Below are 10174 nucleotides of genomic sequence, written 5' to 3' on the forward strand. Positions count from 1 at the left end.
ATCTGAAGGGAAGTGAAACATCAGGTTGTTGGTGATGGGTATACACGAATATTTAGGATCCATCCTATGCAAGTGAAACAGAGACCTGTAAAAACAGAAAAGTTCCATTGGTTTGAAACTTCCACATTGTGTGTCATCAGTTCAAAGATCAGAAGCCCCAAAACACATTAACACATGGCTAACATAGCAGGGAGGAGTTGGTTTTTCTTGAGTTACGTTCACAAAAGGATGTATGCATCTGCATGATCTTCTCGGGGCTGCCCGCTCTAACTTTGCACCAATTAGACCTCAACTGGAGTATTGTGTCCAGTTCTGGGCACCACATGTCAGGACAGAGATGGAGAAATTGGGGAAGGTCCAGAGAAGAGCAGCACAAATGATGAAAGGTCTAGAAAAGATAACTCACAAGGGAAGACTGAAAGAATTGGGCTTGTTTCGTTTAGAAAAGAGAAGACTGAGAGGGGACATGAGAGCTGTTTTCAGGTATCTACAAGGGTGTCACAAGGAGGAGGGAGAAAAATTATTCTCCTTGGCCTCTGAGGATAGAACAAGAAGCAATATTGTGATTTTCAATAAAACCTCCAATTTCCTAAGAAGCACCAATAATTAGCAGGATGGAGGAGCAGACGTCAAAAAGACACAAGGACAAAGGCATTACAACATTCCTGGTTCATCTCAGTGTTAATGTCTCCTTTCGATCATGAATACAATATAGGGACAGGCAGTAACCCTTTGGGTGTGTCTAGACTACATGCCTCCTTCGACGGAGGCATGTAGATTAGCCAGATCGGAAGAGGGAAATGAAGCCGCGATTAAAATAATCGCGGCTTCATTTAAATTTAAATGGCTGCCCCGATCTGCCGATCAGCTGTTTGTCGGCAGATCGGGGGAGTCTGGACGCGATGCCCCGACAAAGAAGCCTTTCTTCATCGACACAGGTAAGCCTCGTGAAACCAGGCTTACCTGTGTCGATGAAGAAAGGCTTCTTTGTCGGGGCATCGCGTCCAGACTCCCCCGATCTGCCGACAAACAGCTGATCGGCAGATCGGGGCAGCCATTTAAATTTAAATGAAGCCGCGATTATTTTAATCGTGGCTTCATTTCCCTCTTCCGATCTGGCTAATCTACATGCCTCCGTCGAAGGAGGCATGTAGTCTAGACACACCCTTTGTGTGCACCTGCTAAGGGCGTGTCTATGCGCCAAGTGCATTTTGAAATAACTCCCGAAATAACTGTTTTGAAATAATATGTCCACACTACAGAGAAGCCTTGAAATTAGTCCACCGCAGGCTCTCTCAGTGTGGATGCACTACCTCAACTTAGAGCCACAGGAAGCACTGCGGAGTAATCACTTTGAATGGCTCTGGGGAGGGGCTATTTCGAAATAGCTGCTGTGGAGCATCTACACTATCGCTATTCCAAAATAGTAATTTCAAACCAGGTGTTATTCCTCGTGAAATGAGGGTTTATTATTCTGGAATAAGAAACCCATTATTTCAAAATAATTTCGAAGTAACGGGTTTGCTGTGTGGGTGCTCACCTTGTTATTTCGAAACAATGTGAACTATTTTGAAATCATGGTGCAGTGTAAATACACTCTAACACACACGAAATGTAAGCATGAGGTACCAACCTGTCTTTCAAGGTTGAAGGTGGGTGAGTTGGCTTTCTGGGGCTTAAACCCTTGTGGCTCAGTATCAGAAACATGTCTCTCCATTTTATTTTATTATTGGAACACCCCTTGTTAGGTAAGGCTCTTGTATCATTTCCCATTCCCCAGGAACTTTCTTTCTTCACAGTTTGCATTCCTGTACACAGGGGCTTTCTGACTGGGCACGACCTTCAGACTAAAACATTTGTTAAGGATGGAAATTCTGTGCACTTAGCAATTTTTCAGGCTTGCATGATGTAATTTGAAGTCTATGCAACGGGGGAGCTTTGAAACAACATGCTGCTCCCAATAGCCCCCCTGCCGATGTAAGTAGGGTCTGAATCAATGCTTCCATGACCACCAGCTGGAATGGGAAAGAAATCCTGGGTGTGGTTATGTAAATACAGCTTGGCCCCTTCTCTGCTGAGGTCTGCTAGATAGTCACCTGTTACAAGGGGGTTTTGCCCCTAGCAGCCAATTTGGCTGTTGTTGGGTCGCAAATTGTGTTTGTGTTAAATGCAGGACTTGTGAGAGATGATCACCACAGCTTGTGGGAATGCAGACAAGTCAGGCCATGTTTAACTCGGTTCAATAGGAGAGACACGGTCAGTGTAAAGAACCGTGGATGGCCAAGGGATCCCCTGCCAAAGTGCTGTGAAGTTAACTGGAGAGGGCAGAGTTCTGAGCCAGCTGGCCGCCTGCCCTCCAGATGTGGGCTATAAGACTGGTTCAGCCTGTTTCTCTCCCCTGCTCCTGTGATCGAACAAGAACCCCACTTCGTGAGGAGTCTCTCTCATTTTTTTATGGTTCCTCCAGGGGATGCGGGAATTTCCAGCGACAGTCTGGGCCAAGAGTCAGAAGCCGGCAGAAGATTCGATGAGGGGGAGGTGCAATGAGCAGCTGCTCAAGAGGCGAATGGCCAGCAGGACGGGGAGGTGGAATGGGGGGCACTAGGACTCTTTGCTGCAGGGTGGCCAGGTGAGAAGCGGGGGAAGGGGTTTGACAGCAGGCCCAGCTCCTACACTGGGGGGCAGAGAGTGCATAGGGCTCTGCCCTCAGCCCCACACTCCCATTGGCTGGGAACCTGCTGCCATCTGCTTCTGGGGGAGCAGCATAGTCTGCGGTGTCAGGAGCCACCGGAAGTGGCCTTAGCGCCCCCCTCCCCACCACCCATTCTGTACCACTGACCGGGAGCTGCTTGAGGGAAGGCCCTGCTGCCACTGATCTGCCCCCACAAAGCCGGAGCCCCCCCTACAGCCCAGAGCTCTCCTTCTCAGCCTCACCCCAGATCCTGGCCTGTTGGGTGCCACCATGTACCTGTGCAGGGTGTCGGGTTCCACCTGGTGGGTGCACTTCCACAGACATGCGAATGAGCCGGTTTCCCTGCACAGAGTTGGGGGTCTGCTCTTATTCCTGGATATTTTCAATGTATAATGGGTGAGATTCCAGAAGCCCATAGGGGTGTGTCCACACTGCCCACAGGGGGTGGGATGTAGCATGCATAATAGACACACCTCAGTAAACGTTAACTACCCTAGCTCGGGCACTGCCAGCCATGGCGCCCTGGGGCAATAGCATGGGTAGTACAAGGCTGACTCCAGCCCTCAGCCGCCCTCAGCGAGATCCGGGCTGCAACTGGCCCTCGTGTTAGCTTGAGCTGAAGCAGAGCTGAAATGCCACCAGTAGCTCAGTGGCGAGGCTGGGACTAGCACGTTTTAACATACAGCTTTGCCCTCTTGAGATGTCCCTCATGATCAGGGATACAGAGCTAGCATTGGGTACCCAATGTGATGGTTGACATGGTCAGAACATGCAGAGACATTCTGGGCAGACTGTAAGGTGGATAGACCGCTGGTTAGATTGTCGGGCCCAATGGGTAGTGATCAATGGCTCGATGTCAGGTTGGCAGTCAGTGTCAAGTGGCATGCCCCAAGAATCGGTCCTAGGATCAGTTTTGTTGAATGCCTTTTTAATCACCTAGATGGTAGGATGGATTGCAGCCTAGCCAAGTTTGCGGATGACTCAAAGTTAAGGGGAGAAGTAGATATATTAGGGTATGTCTACACTACCACCTAGTTCGAACTAGGGTGGTAATGTAGGCAACCGGAGTTGCAAATGAAGCCTGGGATTTGAATTTCCCGGGCTTCAATAGCATATTGCTGGGCGCCGCCATTTTTAAATGTCCGCTAGTGCGGACTCCGTGCCGCGCGGCTACACGCAGCATGGACTAGATAGTGCGGACTAGGATTCCTTTTCCGAACTATCGTTACACCTCGTAGACATACCCTTAGAGAGCAGGGATAGGGTCCAGAATGATCTAGACAAATTGGAGTATTGCATCCAGTTCTGGGCCCCCCCACTACAGAAAAGATGTGGGTGCATTGGAGAGGGTTCAGCAGAGGGCAACCAAAATGATGAGCGGGCTGGAGCTAACTTACGAGGAGACTTACATGACCTATGAGGAGACGCTGAGGGATTTGGGTTTACGTAATCTGCAGAAGAGAAGAATGAGGGGGGATTTGAGAGCAGCCTGCAACTCCCTGAAGGGGGGTTCTAGAGAGGCTGGAGAGAAGCTGTTCTCAGTGGGGGCAGAACGAGGAGCAATGGTCTCAAGTTGCAGTGGGGGAGGTCTAGGTTGGATATTAGGGCAAACTATTTCCCTGGAAGGGTGGGAAAGCGCTGGGCTGGGTTCCCTAGGGAGGGGGTGGAATCTCCATCCCTAGAGGTGTCAGTCCCAGCTTGACCAAGCCCTGGCTGGGATGATTGAGTTGAGGTTGCTTCTGCTTTGGACTCAACTCCTAAGGTCTCTTCCAGCCTTGGGATTCTATGACTATGACCAAAGGCTTTGCTTTAGTCTGTGGAATTCACCGTGATAGTATCTACCCAGCCTCAACATGGCCAATGGAGCTCGATTTTATTCCAGACACGGATATCCTGGTTCTGATTGTGACAGGAACACCTTAGCCCATCCTCAGAGATAAGAAGCTCACATTACCCAGTGTCCCACATGAAATAAGGGTCTACACAACACTTGAGCATTACACACTCAGTCAGCTGCCATCATTTTTATTTCATCTTCCAAAAGTGACAGTGTCATTTCTGAATTCTAGTCAAATCCATGTATTTATGGACAAGTTTCCTCAGAGCCCCTTTCACCTCTGTGTTTCTCAGGCTGTAGATGAAGGGGTTGACCATCGGTGTCAGAATTGTGTAACAGACAGAGAACACTTTGTTGAGGTCCCGGAGGGTGTTGGATTTTGGCAGCAGATACACAACGATCAGGGTGCCATAGAAGATGGTCACCACGATAAGGTGGGAGGAGCAGGTGGAGAAGGCCTTTTGCCGTCCAGTGGTGGATGGGATACGTAGGATGGTGGTGATGATGCACACGTAGGACATCAGCGTTAACGCAAATGGGGGTAGGGTCAATATAGCAGCCACGACGGTAATGACGAGATCCATACGGTAAACGTCATTGCAGTAGTGATTTATCATCTGTGTAGATTCACAGAAGAAATGATCAATTTCATTGGGGCCACAGAACGTTAATTGCGACATAAGAGACATGGTTACGACTGTAGCTAGAAGCCCGTTTATCCAAGACACAGATGCCAGCTGGACGCAGAAATTGCCACGCATGAGTGTTGCATAATGCAGGGGCTTGCATATGGCTAGATAGCGGTCGTAGGACATCACGGCGAGGAGGTAGCACTCGGTGGAGGCAAGGAAGCCAACAAAGCAAAATTGGGTGATGCAGCCGCCCACAGAGATGGTCCTGTCCCCCGTCAGGAGCCCGGCCAGCATCCGGGGCAGGATGGCGGAGCTGTAGCAGGTCTCCAAGCAGGACAGGTTCCCCAGGAAGAAGTACATCGGGGTGTGGAGGTGCTGGTCAGCCACCACCAGGGCCACCATGAGGAGGTTCCCGGCCACGGTCACAAGGTAGATCACTAGGAACAGCAGGAAGAGAAGGAGCTGGATTTTGGGGAGCTTCCCAAATCCCTGGAGGATGAACTGGCTGAGGGAGGTTTGGTTTCTCGGCACCACGTCTGCCATGGGGAACACGAACCGATCTCTGCAACAGAACGGGAGTGGCCCGGGTTACACTCAATAGGTAGGGAGGTGGGTTCCTGGGTGGACTAGGAGATACAGCACTTGCCTGAGGAGGATAGGGTTGTGGTTTGGAGTCTCCATCCCCCACATGCACGTGAGCATATACCCTGCCTGGAGTGGCTTAGGGGCGAGGGCATTTGCCTGGGGAGTGTAGGTTGAGGTGTTTGAGTCCTAGGAGCAGCCACACAGCCAGCACTGGTTGTCTCATAACTGGAGGTGGCTCCTGCATAGGAAAGGCAGGCTAAGGGACACCCTGAAAATAGGGAGGTGGGGTAGGTCCTGGAGTGGCTGAGGGGATAGGGGAGCAATAGGCCAGCCATCCTCTCTAGGTCCCCATTCGTGTTAATATTGCCATGTAACTGACAGGGGAAACTGAGGCAGGGTGTGTCTCACTATTGCCCACTGTCATTGGCAGAACCTGGAAGAGAATTATAGATGCTAGAGGCAGATGCTGGAAGGCTGGGCAGAGCTCACAGACGGTGTTGGAGCCACACCATGGGAGGTGACAACTTTGGAGAGCGAGTGAGACAACCTAACGCCTGGCCAGCAGGTAGACCAAAGGAGCCATTCTCCCTGGGCCTGATCAGTCAAAAGAGCCTGGGATTTCTGGTCACCGTTATGGTGCCAGCCACACCAGGGGCCTTTTCAGTCATTGGTGGAGCCCAAAGTCATGTGTTCCAGGCTGCAGAGGGGTGTGACGTGGTCTGAGCAATGCTGAAGACTGGCTACCCAGCCCTGGACTGGCTGCCCCGCCCCTTCTGTCCAAAACCCCGCCCCTTGTGGCCATGATCCCACCCCTTCCAGTTGCATGGAGTCACTCCCCCACTTTGTCCAGCAAACCTGCCCCATGGCCGCGGGTTCTGGGTTCCCTGATTTCAGCAAGTCTCGGGGTGGCTGGGAAAACACCCTACCATTTTTTTGTCTGAGAAACGGCTTTCAGGGATTTCACTCATCCCTAGCAGAAAGCAAAGCTCCATGAATGGGGCATTGCCGGTCCAAACACTCCCCTCCTGAGCCTTTTTTATGTCCTGGCTTGGTTTCGTGTGCCCTGTTCCACCACCTCCTGGTTCTGCTTTGGGATCACTGCTTAAGAATTTCCAGCTTTCTCTGCCAAAGGATGCTGTTAATCCAACCTGCCTAGCGACATTCTGAAAACCAAATGATCAAAAATCTCTGTTGACATCTAGGCTAGTAAACCGGAACATTCACGAGAGATATAAAGTAACATGAATCTGAAAATCTGCCCTCCCATTCCGTCTGAGGTATTTCATTATCACTTCACGAGCCCTGTTTTATTTTGCATTTCCCACGCTGAACTTCATAATTTTGAACAATTTATGGAGAGGTAAAAGGAAAATCTCATATTTATGATACAGAAATTTAAAAAAAATCTCGGGATTTCTTTTTAAAGTTACTTTATGGCCAAATAATTGTGACATTTCCCCCAATGTTCCTCTTCTTTTTAATTTTATGCCATGCAGTGGTAAACAGGGACAAGAATCTAGGGAGCTTGAAAAAAAATGTTAACTGATAAATGGAAATAACTTTTAAATGGATATGTTTTTCATAAAACTGATTTTCAATCAGTTCTAAAGGACAAGTAAGCAAGGAGAGAAAACATTCTAAAACAGTGTTTCTCAACATTTTTTTATAAACTACCCCTTTTTTAAAAAAAATCTAAGTACCCCCAGTACCTACAGTTTTCAGACACTCGACGTTTTTTTCTACCATTGCAACACATTTGTTTAAACAAATTAATTGTAGCCGGGAGGGTGATGAAATTTTGGGTGTAAAAAGTACAAAAATAACAAAAGGCTGTAAAACGTAAAGCAAAAATTCAGTTTTTTCCGAATGTCAATTGTGTTAACGTACCACCCCAGACTTCTCTCGTGTACCCCTAAGGATACTCATACCACTGGTTGAGAAACACTGGTCTAAAACATCGGCAAAGGATAAATTGGAATTGGCTGACATTTATTTCCACCCTTCACTTCTAGATGTGCTTTTTTAATCATAAGGGGAAAGGTAGGGTGCATATTAGATGATTTGATCTCAGTTGGAGGATTGTGTCCAGTTCTGGGTGCTGCATTTCAAGAAAGATGTGGAGAAATTGGAGAGGGTCCAGAGAAGAGCAACAAAAATGATGAAAGGTCTAGAGAACATGACCTATGAGGGAGGACTGAACGAAGTGGGCTTGTTGAGTTTGGAAAGGAGAAGACTGAGCGGGGACATGATGGCGGTTTTCAAGTATCTAAAAGGGTGTTACAAGGAAGAGGGAGAAAAATTGTTCCCCTTGACCTCTGAGGACAGCACAAGCAGCAATGGGAGGCAAGGGACATTAGGAAAAACTTCCCACCTGTCTGGGTGGTGAAACACTTGAATAAGTTGCCTAGGGAGGCTGTGGAATCTCCATCTCTGGAGATATTGAAAGGCAGGTTGGAGAGACACCAGTCAGGGATGGTCTAGAGGGTGCTTGGTCCTGCCGTGAGTTACTGGACTTCCAGTTCTAGTGCTCTAAGATTCTCTGATTCTTAGATTAGAAGATAAAACATTTGGGATGTGTGTGAGAATGTGGAACTGGCTTGCTTGAAAGCCAGCACACAGATCCTGTAACTCATTACCACAGAACGTTTTTTGGGCCAAGAACTTACAAAGATCTTTTAAAAAATTACGTTACGATTTACATGAAAATACTGGCTATTTTTTGTGGAACAGGGAGAGACGGGGCAGGAGTCTGATATCTGTCTGGAAAGAGGCTACGGGCTGTTCTAAGGCGGAGACTGACCAATTGTTCCCCATGGGCACTGGAGGTCAGACAAGAAGTCAGCCGTTACTTTGCGGCAAGGGAAATTCAGATGAGGCATCTGGAGTCACGTTTCAGTCCATGGGGTTAATTCCACCCCCGGGCAAGTGATCGAGGGAAGTTGTGAGATCCCCGCCCTCTTCACACAGGTGGGGCATACACCTGTCAGCGATGTGTCCGTCTCAGCAGATTATTCTACAGTGGTTACTGTGGTAACCTAATCAATGAGGTGATTGAAAATCAAAGTGGAGCAGACATGAATAAATGCACAAGGGGGAAGCCAGTCCATGGGCTGTGTGTGTGTGTGTGTGTGTGTGTGTGTGTGTGTGTGTGTGTGTGTGTGTGTGTGTGAAGTTTTCCTTTATTTGTCTCTAGCATCTATAATTCCCTTCCAGGTTCTGCCAAGGAGGGTGGGCAGTAGCGAGACGTTCCCCGATGCCTCAGTTTCCCCTGTCAGTCACATGGCGATATTAACACCAATGGGGATCTAGCGGGGACGGACAGACAGGCAGCTAATGTTAGGAGAGTGGGAAGTAAATAAGGCAGAGACTAAGTTGTCAGGCTAAATAAGCGAGGAAGCAAGTGGAAACCCAAGACTGGAAGGCAGGGGGAGTGTGGAAGCAGATGCAAAGTTTGCCCAATGTGATCGTGGCCAAAAGTAACCCTACTCCTAACCAGTGTTCCCTGTCAGCTGTGAGCTCGGGCAGCCACACAGGAGAGAGTCAAACGCTGCCCAGACGATTAGCAGAGCTCCCACCGCTAGGTTTTGTTTCTACCAGTGGTGCACATTTGCACATGCCTTGGTGCACATAAAATTATTCCACACAGGAGGTGGAAAAAATCCACACAGGGATGCAAAAGAAGAGAGGGACCATTGCGCCTTACACCTCCTGCCAGTTACAGAAGTCTTCACCCTCAGATCCAAGCCCGCCCCAGAATGGATATTAAGGGTATTAATATTGGATATTAATAATGGATATTAGTGCTAGCAGCACTAATGCCGCTTGCTGTGAAAACAGAGGAGAAGGAGGGAAATTTGAGGCCGTGCAGCGCTAGGGGCAAGGAGAAGAAGGGGGATCGAGCAGTGGTGAGGAGAAGAGGAAAACTCTATGAAGCTATAGAGACAGGCCCAGCTGGTGTGCAAGGGTTTGGAACATACGTGCTTGATAAACCCATCCAAGTTCCTGCCGATTGGACTTTGGACCGTTGTTTCCCAACCAACAGTGTCTGGGAAAAAAGCGAGAGGAGGGAGCTGGATTCCCACGCCCAGGTGACAGCCGCAAGCCAAGGGGTAACACTCACCTTCGCCCACAGCTTCTTCAGCCTTCTGGTCTAGCGGGAACCTCTTGGGCTTTGCCAAGCAGGATTCAGGCTCTTTTCTCTCATTGATCCCCAGAAGCCTCCTTGGACACGGGCCTGGGTCCCCCCAATGAGGAGGTGGTCAAGACCTCACATCCTCATAGAATCAAAGACATTTCAGGCCGGTTTCTCAAGTGGAAGCTGAAGCTACAGCCCCCGCGGCTGAGACAGGAGGGAGAAACCTGGACCAGCCCTGATACATAGAATCCCAGGGCTGGAAGAGACCTCAGGAGGTCATCAAGTCCAGCCCT

At 49.1% G+C, this 10174-nt stretch overlaps 1 protein-coding gene across 1 annotated transcript; it reads right to left on the bottom strand.

Annotated features, from left to right (window-relative positions):
- Window positions 1-4744: 4744 nt before the first annotated feature.
- Window positions 4745-5704, bottom strand: LOC102449959 (olfactory receptor 2AP1-like). Its single transcript, XM_006132669.1, has one exon. It carries the CDS (start codon window positions 5702-5704, stop codon window positions 4745-4747), a length of 960 nt encoding a protein of 319 aa, XP_006132731.1.
- Between the last annotated feature and the right edge of the window lie 4470 nt (window positions 5705-10174).

The sequence above is a fragment of the Pelodiscus sinensis genome, chromosome 30, assembly GCF_049634645.1.
Source record: "Pelodiscus sinensis isolate JC-2024 chromosome 30, ASM4963464v1, whole genome shotgun sequence".
Classification (NCBI taxonomy): domain Eukaryota; kingdom Metazoa; phylum Chordata; order Testudines; family Trionychidae; genus Pelodiscus; species Pelodiscus sinensis.

Excerpts from the sequence above, each read along its gene's own strand:
- LOC102449959 (XM_006132669.1), bottom strand. The coding sequence starts at position 5,704 with ATGGCAGACGTGGTGCCGAGAAACCAAACCTCCCTCAGCCAGTTCATC.